Source organism: Episyrphus balteatus, chromosome 4 (genome assembly GCF_945859705.1).
Source record: "Episyrphus balteatus chromosome 4, idEpiBalt1.1, whole genome shotgun sequence".
NCBI lineage: Eukaryota > Metazoa > Arthropoda > Insecta > Diptera > Syrphidae > Episyrphus > Episyrphus balteatus.
This window is the reverse complement of record NC_079137.1, coordinates 75304100-75320629: the sequence shown is the minus strand read 5'-3', so window position 1 is coordinate 75320629 and position 16530 is coordinate 75304100. Positions and strand designations below refer to the sequence as shown.

The window sequence follows — 16530 nt, the reverse complement described above, 5'->3', positions numbered from 1 at the left end:
CCAACCATCTCTCTTAACATATAGCCGACCAACAAGACAAAAAAGTAAACCCCATCAAACAAAACGTCCTCAAAAGTTGTGAATATCTACCTACTAGGTTCTAGGTCCTTTTTTAAGGTATCTCTCCACCATGACCCAAAAATTCCTAAGTGTCCCACAAAATTTCCCTCCAATTTAACAAGCTCAAAAAGTACCAGAGTCCTTGGGATGCTCTACTCTCTATATATCTATATGATATAAGTCTGTAGTTGCACATTAAAAATTCCAAAACTGCAAGTGCAGGTGCATCATCAAGAGAGAGTCCGAAAAAAAAACCCAACAATCTCCAAAGTTTACGAAAAACATTCTTCATATCTAACTTAACCTGGCTACTTACCACAGGACGAAAAACTGTATAAACATCCTCTTTTTTTGGCTTTAATTCTTCCTTCAACCCACTTTTATTTTTTGTCGATGGAATGTTAAAAAATACCCCCCTCAAACCTCTTCCTTTGTCCATTCCATATGAAAAACAAAAACAACTGAGATACAAAAACAGAGAGTAACTCAAAAAATGACGTCACAAACGTCACACAAAACGAGAGAAAGGATTTTCGGAACAAATCAGCTGTTTTTTCTGTTTTCTCCTTCAAAAATACTCTCTCAGAAATTTCTACACACACGGAATTTTGTTCAGAATACTCTCTCACGGAATCCCTAAAGTTCAAATGTGTAGGTGTTACAACCGTGACGTCACTTATTAAAGGAGAACTCGTATCAAAACAACACCAATGCACACATCACTTGACTGCAGAACTAGGGCAAGTCCAAAGGGACTTTTGGTAGCACAGCAGAACTCTCAAACCGACCACTAAACGAACGCTACGTTCTTGCAAAAGAAAATACAACTTTTTCTAAACAAAAAAGTATCTAAAGGATTGCTTGTGTGCGTGTGTATCTCAGGCAAACGAGGGTTGTTTTTCGACTCGAATCGTTCGTTGTTATTCGTTTTTCCGTTCCGTCGGAGCCGGTGCAGTGCATTTCAGAGTTTTCAGTGAATCCATCAGAACCGAACACAATTCCATCGCAAGAATCAGTCGTATTCTAGAGGTCGTCGTAGTTGGTTCGAGAAGTCGTTGGCACAAACCAAAAAAAAAAAAGAATCTAAAAAAGTATCTTTTACGTTTGTATGGTGTATCTTTAAAGACGTATTTTTGAGTTCATCGTTATTTTTTTAATTTCTTTTGATTTAAAAAACCAAATTTCAAAAAAAAAAAAAAAACAATGGAAACTACCACCGAAATGCAAATATTGGATACTGATACAACAATTTCCTTACAATCGGCAGCAAATTTGCTATACGATGTTGTCGATGATGACCATCAAGGTGGCAATCAAATAACATTTGAAATTCCCTCCAATGTTGATTTGGAACGTATTAAAAATTTGGATAATTTTACAAATCTTTTACATCGTATAAGTAATAGTGTTTTAACAGCTAATAGCAATAATGGTAATAGTGTTACAAATGGCATTCATTTGTCAAATAATAATATCGTAAATGGTATTGGCCATGATGCTGTAGCAATTAGTTCAGATGGTCATGTGATTACTAAAGACCAAATAAGTGGAAGTGTTGTGTTAAATTTGGCCGATTTACAAAATTCTGGTTCGTTTTTGGATCGTTTCTTTAATGGAGCCGATATGCATTCGATAATAAATTATTTATGGATTGGTGTTGTTACATCGTTGATTATATTGTCGGTGATATTTATAATATTCTCGTGTTATTTCTATCGGAAGTTTAGAGAATGGAAAAAATGCAGTAAGTAACTACTTTTGATTCTGATTAAATTTTTTACAATTATTTAAAATGGACACATGGTGTAGAAAAATAAGAAGGTTTAAGTTAAAAATTACGATTTTAAAAAATATTGATATAGGTAGTTTTTGATAAAACTTTATTTTTGAAACACACAAAAAGTAAAGATTACTCAAATTGTAAAAAAATTCTGTATGATCATCATCATACATTTTTAACTCTCATCAAAAACTGTTTTTTTAAGGCTTTTTTTTGGTCTTTGAAATATTGTGTTTGAGACTTGTCAAAAGCTTCGTTAGTGCTATGAAGCTATGTATAATTAAGGTTCACTTTCTCAGTTAGAGATTAAAGTTACGCAAAAAATTTACCATGAGGCTTTCTAAAGTTACTGAAGGAGACTTAATTGATTTTCTAACGTCACACCCGTTACACGTACATAATCTCAAGATTTTTTTAAGGTTACAAGACAGGTTAGCAAAATATAGTTTTAGGTATATATTAAACACTAATAACATTAAGTTTTAGGCCCATTTGCTCATACGGATCATAAATTTGAATCATAGGTAGGTCGAACATAACCTTTATGTTTTTCTTAGTTTATTCTAAGTTTCTAAAAAATATTTATGTTAAACCTAGCAATGTTTTACTTTCATGCGAGAAATCGCTGAGAACTTCAAATTTAAACTTCAAATCGATACAAACGTCAGTAAAATAAATTTTTTTTTGAGCAATTCAGCTGAAAATTTTAAACAATTTTGGTATTTTGTGGTTTTTTATTGAAGAAAATAGTTAAATTAAAGTGAAAGTGGCAAAAAAAGAGTGTTGATTTTATAAACAAAAATTATTCATGTGAAGGAATTTTTTTGTAAATGTGTTTGTGTGTCACTATAAGTGACAGATAATTGATAAACACTTCTATAAACATTTATGCGGCCAATTGTACTATGGTTAACATGTTTAAAAGTGAGTTTACCATTCTTAAATTATTAATAGATGTTAATTTTATAGACAAAATCATTTTTTAAGGGATGTTATGGCTTTTTGCTCAATTAAAATTTCTTATGAAAAACATAAAATCCTTAGGTTCTACTATTTCTTGCCCCTAAGTTATGTTAAACTTAGAGGAATTTATGACAAAATTTTAAGTTCGTGCAAACGATTATGTAGATCTTAAGGGTTTATGTTTCACATAAGGATTTAAGTTCCGTTTCAGCAAATGGGCCTTAAGCTTGTTTATACTTTATTTAGCAAATAATACACAAATTAGGAAAAAAAACTGTAACAAACAAGAATACCTTAAGTCAAGCAGTTTCTTATGTTTTGTTTTTTCTATTTTTTGTTGTTCTTATTATTTCTGACGATATTTGACTGCTTTTAAGCTCAAAATTCCAAAAACTCAAAAGTAAAATTTCAAAGACGTGACTCTCATTGTTATGAATACTTTTTTAATAATACACAAATGCTATAAGAAGTACTTTGTGAAGTCAAAAGGACTCGTATATTGGGTTTTAAATTCATTGTATAGAATTCGTAAAACAATTGAATTCAAGATACCTAACAATTTCCTGTCATAGAACCGTTTTAAAGATTCAAGATTCAACCAATTTTAAGGAATTTTTTTTTTATGAAAACTCTCTTTTTTTTTAAATTAAGTTGATGAATAATTTTGAAACTTTTATTCTATTTCAATGGCCAACTATTTATTTTTTTTTTAAATGTTTAAAATTTTGTAGGTATTGTGTAAAAAAAATGGTTCCAAGAATAAAAATATTTTTCTGAAAATTCTTTGTTGCATAGTTAATGCAATGGCATGCTACTTTTAAAGATTAAAACCATTTTTGTTAATAATTTCAAAAACAGTGTTTTTATTTTTTTTTTTATTAAAATTAATCCTTTACACACTAAACAATTTTGAGAAATGATATTCCCATATACCAAAAAAATTTCAAAGTTTTGTAAAATTAAAAAAAAAAAAAAAAAAAAAAAAAAAAATGCGTGCACTTTTCCTAATAAGAAATACAACAAGTCAAATTTTAGAACTACTTAAGAGAATTCAAAGTTAAAACCTCTAAGTAAATATAGTTTTGTAAAAACTTTCTTGGATTCTTCAACCTTTTCAACTAAGTTTGTTTACAGTAATTACATATAATTATTGTATTATGAATGTTTCAAAAGTAGTGGTCCCAGGAGGCAACCCTGAGGCATTCATAGCATTTCTTGTACATAACAATGCAATCAATTTAAACTTAACTTCTTACATGGAACAAAAAATTTGCTGCTTGATTTAAAATTGTTTGAAAAAAAAAAAAAATTAATATAACCAGTATAATTTACTTATTAAAAATTAGAAATCCGTTTATTTTTTCCCCCATATCAAAAACTAGACGGATTTTATTGTTTTAAATTTGTTTACATTTTGCTAGAAAGAATCCCTTCCTGCAATTTAAAATATTCCAAATGGTTTTGTAGCCCCAAATAGTAGATAAGACCTTTATTATTTAACTTTTAAGTCCTAATACAAAATTGTCTCATAAAACTATCTAAGTCTATCGTCTGGTTGACGAACTTCTTATCCTTTCTTAATTTTTAACAACATTCATATAAATTTCATATTTCAAAATTCTATTTTTCTTATTGGACAAAATTCTTATAAGAAATTCATTAATAAAATAAAAAATTGTTTCAAAAAATATCCTTTATCTTAACTTTCTCATAACTCTCAAAACTGCAAAAGAATAATAAAACTTTAATTTTATAGTTCCGCACATAAACAACTCTCAAAAGAATTCATAAACAACATGAGTATAAAACTTATTAAAAAGTTATTTAAACTAATTGGTCCTTTGGTCCGAATAAAAACAAACAAACAAACAACACAGCTAAAATAACAAAAATTCCTCTATCCACCATTTATTTTTTTCGCTTTCAATTTCGTTATGGAATAAAAATTCCTTAAGAAGCAATAAAAATCATTAAGAAAATAAAAACACAAACTTATAATCACCTCAAGAGACTTCTTTAATTTTTTTTTTATTTCTAATAAAAAAAAAAAAACAAAAATTGGTCCTTCGAGCTGGATTTTTGGTTTTTTTTTTCTTTTTTATTCATTTTTCTTCAGAAAGAAAGTTCAGGTAAATATTCATTTTATTTTTTGTTAACTTTGATGCGAATGCCTATCAAGAATGGCAAAAACCCCTTAAGGATATTAATAATTTGTTTCCCATAGCTGCCAGGATCTATATAAACTTACTTACCTCCCAAACAAAAATACCTACACAAACACCTCATTAAAATTATGACCCCTCTGAGTCAAGTTTAACTTTGTATATTATTATACCAGAGAAGAAGGTAGGTAGAAGAGATTTTTACTTTCTCTATCTTGTACCTTGCTTGCTCTTCATGAATTAATAAATCATTGTGAGTAACAACTGGAAGGACTTTTCTTGTGTCTTTTTGAACTTTTCTCATGAAAAAATCAAACAAAAACATCCCAGCAACAGGATATGAACACAACAAAAAAAAAGAAAATAAAAAACCCTCATGATGATATAAAATAACATCAACATGACTAACATTCTTGTCCTTTTTTTTTTTTTTTTTTTGTTCTCATCTAATTTCTTGTTTTTCGTCCTGGAGGAATTAATTACTTTCCATTCCAATGTGTTTGTTTTCTTCTCCTGTTTTCTCTCTCTGGAATGTCAACATTCTCTGACCTCAAAAAAATAAACAAAAACAAAACCACTTCGTCCAAGAATGCTCCTTGAATTTTTTATTGTAAATTTAATTTACTATCCTGAATGTCCTTTTAATTTATTTATAACAGACAAACTATACAATAAGAAAACACAAAAGGATACAACACATAAGAACACTTTGTTCGTGCTAAGTTTTCTCTTTCTCTGTATCTTTTTTTTCTGTCTTGGTAATAAAGTAACTAGCAGGATTTCTCATTTAACAAAACTCATAGACTAGTGTCCTTGTTTTTTTTTTGGTTTGTTTCTTTGTTATTTTGGTAGGAAAAATAGAAGAAAATTTATCTCTCACGTTCACATATATCCTGGCAAATTGATTATAAGTTACCTACTATGAAAGTTATTTATTTCCACCTGAACAGGACCTTCCTAACGCGCACAACGTATATCCTAAGGATATTGTGTTTCTAAGGAGCCACATATATTTTTCATGCGGCATGGCTATTGTGGAATAACAACGGTAAATATAGTAACTCGATACAAAACTGTATAACTCCTAGATTAACTGTATAACTTCATCGACATACATATACACAAAAATAATATCTTTCTCGACCAAAACAAAAACATACAAGGACGAAAGACCACCGAACCGACCAAATGGCAGACCATAGGGAGTATAAGTAAGAAAGGATCTGATTTTTTTTTCTTTCTTCTCTTGTTTGTTGTTGTTGTTTTGGTAGGAGAAGCATTAGATGATGATAAAGTAAGGTTTTGTCAGGAAAAAAGTAAATAATATCCTTACAAGTCCTTACTCACCCACCAGCCACTGCACCTGTACACTAGACCACTTCGACCCCATAGATCCTATTTGTCTAAAGGGACCTAATTTTTTCTCATCCTTGTTGTCCTTTTTTTTATTCTGTTGTTTTTATTTTACTTATTTTTTTCTGTCTTTCTTTTGCTTTATTGTTGAAAGTAAATAGAGTATAAGAAAAAGTAAAAGTAAACAATTGACAAAAGATCAATTAAAGGGATTCTCTTATTCTATATATGTGTCCCATGTGAGTCCTTTCATTCTGTGCTTGACATGTTGAAGCTTGAAGGATGCTTATATTCTGGGAGAGGACATAGAGTGGTTTTTATTTTGTATAATAGTTGTTGTCATTTTAAAAAAAGCTTTCTTCTTTGGGTGCAAAGTTGGAAAATAGAATGTAGAATGTGAAAAGTTGGAAAATAGAATGTAGGTCGTATTTTTTTGCCTTTGTGTCGAAAAATATATAATTTGCACCTCTAAGGGATTGCAATAAAAATGGAAATATATATCCTTGGACAAACAGAAGTGTGGTGAAAAAATTTATGAAAAACAATCAATTAATGTATTCCATGATTTTTGTTTCTCATAAAAATGACTTTTTCATCTTTAGACCAGGTTATACCAGTTAAAAAGCAAGCGAATTCAAATTTATAATGATGCTGAATCTATGTTCTAAGTAATTTGTCGACTAAAACACAAAATAGATGATACTTTCAGTGTTAGACCAGTTTATACCAATAAATAAAATGAAATAAATAAAAGTTTGTAATAGTTTTAAGTCTTCTTTTTTACTTGAATTTAATTTCAGATAGGTATTTTCATGATTTTTATTCCAAAAATAAGAGTTTTTCCTCTTTAGACCAGTTATACCAATAAACACTTTGAGGGTTTTAAGCAAATATTATTGTTTTTTATCCTTTAATACAATGCGAAGTAATTATTTTGATATTTTAAACTTTAAAAGTGATGAATTTTTCATTGGTAGACCAGTTTATACCAATTAAAAGAGTTCTAAAATGCAATTTTAATAGTTTTTTTATCTTCAATTTCAATTAATTATTATTTTAAGCAAATATTTTCATGGTTTTTATTGAAAATAGATACATTTTTCCTTGTTTGACCAATTTATACCAATAAGATTTATGATGATAAAAAAGTAGAAACCGCAAATAAGCCTTAAGTATAATAAAAACTATATGTATTTTTAGACCTTCATACATTTAAATTATGTGACTCAATCTTATGAAAAATTTGAAAGTATACATTCATTTAAGCAATCAATGACTGGTATAAACTGGAATAATTTATTTTAAAGCTCAAAAAGAAGTTTACAATACAGTTTTTTGCCTTGCGATAATTAAAAATTATAATTCAGATGAATTTTATAGAAATTTGTCTAAAATATTTTATTGGTATAAACAATAAATGGACAATCCAGACCTTAAATTCGAAAATATATCAATAATTAGGCAGAATAAGAGGCACGATCATCTAAAAAATTAGATGATAAGCACTTTTTAACTATTCCGTGATTGGTATAAACTGGTATAATTTTCTTTTAATTTGAATTTTACTTCAGTTTCGAACTAATACTCATTTTTGTTTTCATAGAAAAGGCTATATTACCTCAATTTCATAAAATTTCTCCACAGTCCTTTAAGCTATTATCATATCCTTGTTGGTTTTTTAGAATATGTAAAGAAAGCAAAAAAAAAAAAAAAAAAACAAATTTATATGACTTTTCATGTCAAGTACCTACAATTGAGTTTGTGATTTCATATTATTCTGTCACACACACAGACACAGACTTATACACAAGTGAGGTCAACACTATACTTTCTATGTAAATTTTAAAAAGGAAAAGGATAATCGCTCCAGGACAATTTTACATCCTTTTTCACAATTTTCATTCACAATATTTTTTTTTTTTTTGTTTTGTGTGTGAATTTTTATTTCCTTTTTTAGAAATTACACTGTCCCATAGAGAATAGTAATTTTTTTTTTGTTTTTGTTTAGTATGTGTGTGATGGCAATGTCCTTTTGAGTCCAGGATAATAAATTACTTTTCCACACGTAAAAGATTTATTTACATTCTGTTTTTTTTTTTTCTATTTTATTTTATTTCCTCTATTAAAACCAATAGATTGTGTTGATGATGATGATGATGCTTGGTCCAGAAGGCCTTTTTGGAATGTCAAATGTCCTTACAACAATAAACAATAAATAAAAAAATATATATTTTATTTATATTCTTTACTCAGGACGACACAAAAAGCCTTAAAACAATTTATGACTATTGACAAAAGGATGAGTTAGATGAGAGACAGTGATATGAGTAAAGGTGGTTTAAATTGGATTTGCATAAGCTCTCATCGATATTAATTATAATTTATAATCATAACTGTTTTGTTAGGATCACGTTTTGATGATGGTTTGATGTCTAAAGTATACATCTATTGTTTTATGTTTATTTAGAATAATTTCAAGTTTGAGGCGTAGTAGAGGATATAGCAATAATTGGTGATTTTATCGAAGGTAATTTTTGATTTATCGAAGCCGATTAATGATATTTTGGTGTGTGTGGTCGTATGGTAATTTACGGGTTTCAAAACCACAAAATTGAGGGTAGATTATTAATTTTGATTTGAGAGAAGTGATTAGTATACGAAAATGGGTGTTTTGTGTGTTGATACTGTTTTATGTGGATTATTATTTATTGGGTGTGAGATAATTTTATACAAATTTTAACTCATCTAATAAATATAAATAAAGCACACATGTGGCAATAATTTTTAAGTCCTTTGAGGCACATGCATTTATAAGTAGCTGTGTGAATTTTAATTCATTCCAAAATGAAACTCCAACAACAAAGTCATAAATATTCAAAAGAACAGAAATTATGTATTTAACTAATTTTTATGGGAATTTTGGTCCTTCGAACCGGATATTTTGTGGGGGATATTGTATTTAAACATTGTTTATTCAATTTTCATAGAGTTTTAAGGATTTATTTATGTCATTTTTTGACAAATTTAATCGATACAGAAGTAACCTTAAAATATTGGTCCTTCGAGCCGGATAAATTTAACATAAATCATCTGCTTGCAAAAAATTTAATTCAAAGACCTCTCAATGTCTCTAAAGGTAATAAGTGGTAGTGGAATTCACCCAACAATAACCAATCAGAATATCTCCTTGAGCACGTTCCATCTATATATTTCTATTGTGTCAAACTTTCAAGTTTTATTCTCTATCAAAAAATATATCTTCTCGGTAGCTGAATTGGTTTTCAATTTGAGACAAAGTAGATACCTTACCCACAAGGACATTCTTCTAAAAAAAAAAATGTAAAATTAGCCAATTTTTTTGCTAAGAGAGATAAACTCACACAAAAAAGTTCTTTATTCAAGTACTTATGGTTTTAAAAAAGTCTAAAGTCAATTCTTTCACCGATTTGTCAAAAAAAAAAACCTTCCAACTTTAAGAAAAAAACAAGGACTTGTCTCCCCAAAAAAATTGTATGTGTCCTTTAGTATATTTTTTTTTTGTTTCCAAACGATTTGAGCTTGTTGAATATTTCATTTCACGTTTTATGTCATTGTCTGTGTTTTGTGTGTTGTTTTTTTTCTTTTTGTTGTTCTTTGTGAGTTAAGCTTAGAAAAAAAAAAATTGAAAGAATTTTGTTTTCCCTGTTTACAATGGTATGACAATTTTTTTAGTCCTTTGAGAGTTATTTTTTTTTTGTTCTTGCAACAAATGTTCAATGAATATTCGAAATTTTTATGTTTAAATAATTTATAAATGTCGTTTGTTACATGATTTGAATTCAATTTAAAAAAAAAAAAAAAAAAAAAAATAAAACAAAACAAAACAAAAATTTGAATCCAGTTAATGGGCTGTATTTCGAGGTAAAGATTTATTGATTGAATACGTGCTGAGAAAATCTTAAAAGTGTATTTATTTACCTATTTATTTAGGAAAGACGTGGTATTGAATTGGCAGTTTTGTAGATATATTTCATTGGTAACAAAAGTGAATTTTAAATAAAAATATTAGAAGTTAAATTGAAAAATTTATTTGGTCCTTCGAGCCGGAGAATACAGGAAATTGTTAGAAAACAACAGTTTTTATCAAACAAATTTGTTCAAAAGGGCTTTAAATTTTAGTTTAATAGTTTTATACAAAAATCTATCCAATTAAACGTTGTTTCCATGATCCGGATAGAAAGAAAATTGACAGAAACTCAATTTTTTCGTATTATTCAGTTTTAAATGAGGACATAGTAGATTAATAGTGTTTTTCTTATCCTGGATAAACTTATAGCATTTTACATTGCAGTAAACTTATTGATAATTTGGTCTTTTTTAGCCGGATAAAGAGAAACTAGTGCTTGAAAGAGTTTTTCATCAATTTATTCACTTAAGAGTGAGTTTCAATTGAATTTTATACAATAAAACGGTATTTTTATGAGTTTGTATTAGCTGGATAAATAGAAAATACAGATTTTTCAATTTATTTACTTATAAACAGTGTTCCAAGTTAAAGTTTTTTCCCCGGATAAAATTTAATCTGTTTATTTTGAAACGGATAACCAAAGAAACGGTTTTTTTCAAATTAATCAATTATTTATTAATGTAAATAGTACTTTATATGCACCGGATAAACTAATACTGTGTGTTTACTATAGGACATGGCCATACACTGACTATTTATTTGATTTGTTTAAGCCGGATAAACAGGATAAACTACAAAAATTTGGTTTTCATCGAAAAAATTTACTTAAGAAATATTCTTCTCAACACAGATAAAGTATAATAATGTTTTAAATGGTCCTTTTAAGCCGGATAAATCAAACTTAAATTATTCTACCAATATTCTTAAAAATCTAAGACATTTAGTGGGACCAAAAACTTGTGGTATTAATTACTTTACAACCAACAAAATTCTCATTTCCTTTTTATTTCATTCAATTTTCACTTAATGAACTTTCATTAAATTGTCCCTCGAGCCGGATAAAAACAAAAAAAATGTGTATAAAACAAGAAAATAAAAATTACACTTGGCTATTAAATATGAAATAAATTTATATAAATAAAATATTTAACAATCACAATTAACACAACGTCACAGCTGCTAGACAATATACAAAAAAAAAAAAAAAAAAAAAAAACAGCTCTGAAACACAATCCACTCAAGTCGCAATCGCTAGCAATCAATTTAAAATATTAATTGAATAATTTAATCCATCGAGTAACTCCTGCTACTACCATACTCTTTGTTTCTCTGTTCATTTTTTACTTTGGTCATTCCAGCCATATGTGTACACATAGAGAATGAGTGTAGGTACCTCAATAAAGGACATCATATACACAAACACACTCAGACACAACAAAAAAAAGGGGATATATTCATAATCATTTTTTTGTATTTGGAAGGACAAAATTTATTGCTCTTTTGTTCATTTTTCAAAAAAAAAAAAAAAATACAAAAAAATAAAATAAATTTCCTTGCTGAGAGATAAAAGCAAAAACGAAAAAAAAAAAGAATATTGTCAACATAAAGATGAGCAATTTTCATTTTGCAATTCATTACATTTTGAATGTCGCGACCGCACCATTGCATCAATAGAGCAGAATTTTTTTTATATATTCATTCGACTGTGTGTAGTGTTGTGTATATATCCCCAAGGATACTTATTATCACTTTGCAATTACACATGCAATTGCAATCATGCAAAGAGAAGTTCTCTCTCACTGAAAGGACGAATTAATGACACCACTCGAATACACAAAAATAAAAATGTAAACACATCACACATATTATATCAACCAAAACACAACAAAAAGGACAATGAATATATTTAAAAGAGATAAGCGGATGTTGGGGAGTACATATACAATAAAATGGTTGGACTATCTGGCAAATGAACAACAAAAAAAAATCCATTTTAATAAAAAAAAAAAATAGTAGGAGCAGAAGGACCAAAAAAGGACTTTTATTGACCCAGTCACAAGGAAGCAATGGCCACAACACAGATCCGAACCTTAACAACATACACACACGTGTTGTGTGTAAGTTGGTCTCAATTTATATTTGTAAAATAACAACACAACAACGAGGAAACACACATAAAAGAATGTCCTGGAAATCCTTTTGTTATTTTGTATTATGTCTGGAGGTTGTTGTAAATTTTTGCACCTCATTTTGAGGATTACCATCAAAGAGCAATTGGGGACACAGTTGAGTGTAAAAAGTGGTATTGTAAAAAAAAAAAAATAACCATTACATCCTCACCACACACAAAAAAAGGACATCTTCTTGTTTTTTTTTTTGTTCACTTTATTGAGTGGAAAATCTTTTATTTTATTTTTTTTTTATCTTAGAAGAGAGGTCAAGTCAATCTATGGTTGGGTAAGGTTATTCTTCTTCTTGTCGGAAAAAATAGCTTTGAACACATTTAAACCGACAAAATGACAAGAAAAAATAAGCTTTTCGGGATATAAAAATGAAGTCCTTTAATCTGGTCAATGGCATGTCTTTATGAGGAAAACAATTTTTAAAAGACTGACTTGGGAGAAGATACTATTCTTGATGGTTATTGGAAATTGTTTTTTGTGTTTTTTTTTTTTTTTCATTTCTTTTTTTTTTTGATATTTTAAGGATGCTATGGAGAGATAGGTATATTTTGAAGGATTCATTGAGGTTTTTTTTTTTGTTGAACGATATTGAGTGAGTTACTTGCGAAGAAGTTTATTTAGACACTGCCTGATTTTTTGGAATATTGAAAGTGACTTTGTTAGAAATTGGTTTTTGATTTATGACGTTTTTGCTTTCTCTTTACAAAATAAGAATCCTTAAGATGAATTCTTTCATTCAAGGAATTCAATATCATCAAAATTCAATTTTAAAAATTGGTCCTTCGAGCCGGATTTTGATCTTTTTTAAAGAAATAATGGTTATCTTTTAATCATTTTGAATTTAATGTGTTTGAGTTGATACATTCAGCCAAAGGATAACTTCCAACAAGAATACTGAGCCTCCAAACAATTTCAGATATTGATCCCTCGAGCCGGATAAACTTTAGTACCAAGTTGGAGGTGCTTATTTAACCTCAGGCTGAATGACCTGAACCTGGCCAAAATAAGTCTAGTCACAATTTCATAGAGAAACATTGTTTTAGGGATTAAACTTGGAGCTGGATATGTCTTAAATTTAAGTAAAAACTGCTTAGGGCAAATTTTTTTTAAAAGGATTTGGATATTTACGTTTGATAACAGAATTTAAATATTCCAAATTAAATCTGTAATTTCAAAAATGAAATGAATTGGTCCTTTGAACCGGATAAATGGCCTTTTAAAGGAAAATCTATTATTACTTAAAATAAATTCCAGTCAAAAAATGTATATTTATTTTTATCCAGCGATTATCGTGACGTTTAGAAAATTGGTCCTTCGACCATTTTTAAAGAAAAGTTACTATTTTTTGGGTAAGATTTTAGCTGATACGATTCCTTTGTTTAATAAGTTTGTCCTTCAAGCTAAATAAACAAATTTTAGAAAGAAAAACCGAGTTTTCGTGTTGATAACAATTAAATTTGTAAAAAAACTGGTCTTTCGAGCCGGAAAAATCTACTTTTCGAATAAAATCTACTCATCTTGTGGCTTAGTTTTTAGTTAATACGATTCTCTTGTTTACAAAATTAATCCTTGATGCCAATCAAACAAATTTTAGGAAGGAAAACGACGTTCTTGTGTTGAGAAATCAAATTTTGTATGAAAATTGGTCCTTCGAGCCGGAAATTACTCATTTTTTGGCTTAGTTTTTAGTTGACACGATTCTTCTGTGTACAAAATTGGTCCAAACAATCCAAACAAATTGAATTTACCTATTTAAAAAAAAAACTGCATTTTTGTGTTGAGATAGCAATTTTTTTTTATAAAAACTGGTCCTTCGAGCCGGAAAAATCTATATTTAAAAGAAAAACTACTCACTTTTTTAATCTTAGCTGAAATTTACTTTTCCCAACTTTTCTTTTCAAACCATAAGAAGTCATAAAACCTCATTTCAAAATCCTTTGTGTAACCAAATTGTAACTCAAACCTTCAAAAAACTCCCTCAACCTTACTCAATGTCATTAACATCAAATAAATCTCTTTTCCGAAAAATCTCCTTCTAAAAAAATTCAAATCCCCTAAAAAAGAAATGTTCAAAGTAAATCCATTTTCTTGTCAAATTTTATTCCCATCTACTACAAAAGTATGACATATTCCAGATCCCCAAAATAAAATAAAAATCGACTATAAAACTCACTTGTTTCCTTCTCGTCTTCATCATCATCAAATACTACTATCCCCTATTATGGTATCACCATCATGAAAATGAAGGAGGGGGAATTTGAATGCACACAATGTGCGACCCATCAAACCTCTACTCTGACATCTTGTCGTACAAGAATACAAGTGAGTATTTCTAGGGATTCTTTTAAGACATTCGGTGTCTCCTTCCTGTTCATTCTTCTCTACGTTTTCATGAGAAAAATTTTTCTAAAAAAACGGGGGGTAGTTCAAGTTTACGCAACACCAGCAGCGATAAAATTCAATTTTCAATTGAAGAAAGGATAACTCATGTTCTCTATTTGATTGACATATCTTTTTTACTTAAGAGATGGATTTTCTAACCTAAACACTTTATTTAGTTTGCTTTTCTTGTTGTTTATTGTTGTGAAGGAGTATGAGTAGATTTAAAGTGTCCTTTTTAAAATGATTGATTGAAATGACTCACAATTTTTTTTTACATAATTTTCTAATTTTTCTCTTTTTTTGCACTTTTCCAGATAAGGACATCCGATCCCATTTGAACGGTGACTTATACCCAAACGGAACGACATGTGGCACAGCTGGAGGTCAATCTGAAGCTAGTTACTATCAAATGGAATCGCCACCATGCTATACCATTGCCACAGGATTACCCAGTTACGATGAGGCATTACATCATCAGACACATTTTGCATTCGGAATGAAGTTTCTTTATCCTATGTGTCCAGCTCCTATGGTTCAAGTTGCATCATCTGCATGGGATAAGGCGGAACTTGGGGCTGTAGCAGCATCAGTAAAATCAGAATCACCACTGCAACATTCTCAAAGATGGCAGAATGTTGATAGTGTTGCAGCAACAACATTGTTACCAACAAGTCATATTAGAAGTATTAAGGAATCAAGTCGAATGGATGTTGCAGTAATGTCGAGAAATTTTTATCAGTCCAATTGCAGAAATGAAGGAGATGAGTGTGGGAGTGAAGTTGTTGTCATCGATGCGTGATCTACAAAATAGAATGTTTTTTTTTTTAGTTAAATTTCCTAAAAATTAAAATGTATTGAATTTTGTATTTATTTTTCAAATCTGCTTGATACTGCTCTAAAAATTGCACGAAATAATCATTATCAGCTAAGATAATGTCATTTTTTAAACTCTGTTGTTAAATTTTTATAATTTTCTTCAACTTCTGCATCAATAAAAAAATTTCCCTTCAATTTTTACAAATATCCTATAAAATTTCCCTCCAAATTTCCCATAAATATTTTTTATATACAACTTGTTATAAATTTTTAAAAATATCTTGTCAAATGTATTGCTTTTATAAATTCCTTCTAAAAAGGGAATGTTTTTAGAAGAATTTCCCATAATTCTTGACAATTTTTGAAAATTTCTTTGAATGATATCGTATTTTTGAAAATTTTAAAACATTTTTCTATATTATTTTGTTTAATTCAAGAACATTAAATAGTGTTTTTTTTAATGCTTTGTTAAATTTCCCTAAATTTTATCAAACAAATTCCATATAATTTCCCTTTTTCGAAAACAATTTTGTTTATGTATATTTTTTTTTATTATTGTTATAAGTTTCTCAAATACAAGACTGATTAGTTGTTTAGTTAAAAAATTTAATTTTAATTTAGTTTTATTTTTATTTATTTTTCTAAGAATTTAATTTTATAAAACTTAAAAATATAAAAGAAAAAAATAAAGTACCACACATAGCTACAATTTTTCGTGTAAATACCTAGTGCCCTTAAGAAAACAAAAAATATATTAAAAAAACAAAATAAATACATAAATAGAAAAAAAATTTCACTATATTTAGCTGCGCAAAACACCATAGTTCTCATAATTAAAAGAAAAAAAAGTAAAAATATAGAAGAAAAAATAAATAACTTTTTTGC

General features: G+C 28.5%; 1 protein-coding gene across 1 annotated transcript; it reads left to right on the top strand.

The window, feature by feature from the left end:
* Positions 1–1000: 1000 nt before the first annotated feature.
* Positions 1001–16013, top strand: LOC129919686 (protein commissureless 1). The gene is made up of 2 exons (XM_056000657.1): positions 1001–1804; positions 15144–16013. The coding sequence occupies exons 1-2, from the start codon at positions 1264–1266 to the stop codon at positions 15626–15628; spliced, it is 1026 nt and encodes a 341-aa protein (XP_055856632.1). The 5' UTR covers positions 1001–1263; the 3' UTR covers positions 15629–16013.
* Positions 16014–16530: the final 517 nt, after the last annotated feature.

What these genes read in the sequence shown, in the direction of transcription:
- LOC129919686 (XM_056000657.1), top strand. Translation starts at nt 1,264, where the DNA reads ATGGAAACTACCACCGAAATGCAAATATTGGATACTGATACAACAATT. An exon ending in TAGAGAATGGAAAAAATGCA is followed by an intron (nt 1,805 to 15,143) that starts GTAAGTAACTAC and finishes GCACTTTTCCAG; the next exon opens with ATAAGGACATCCGATCCCAT.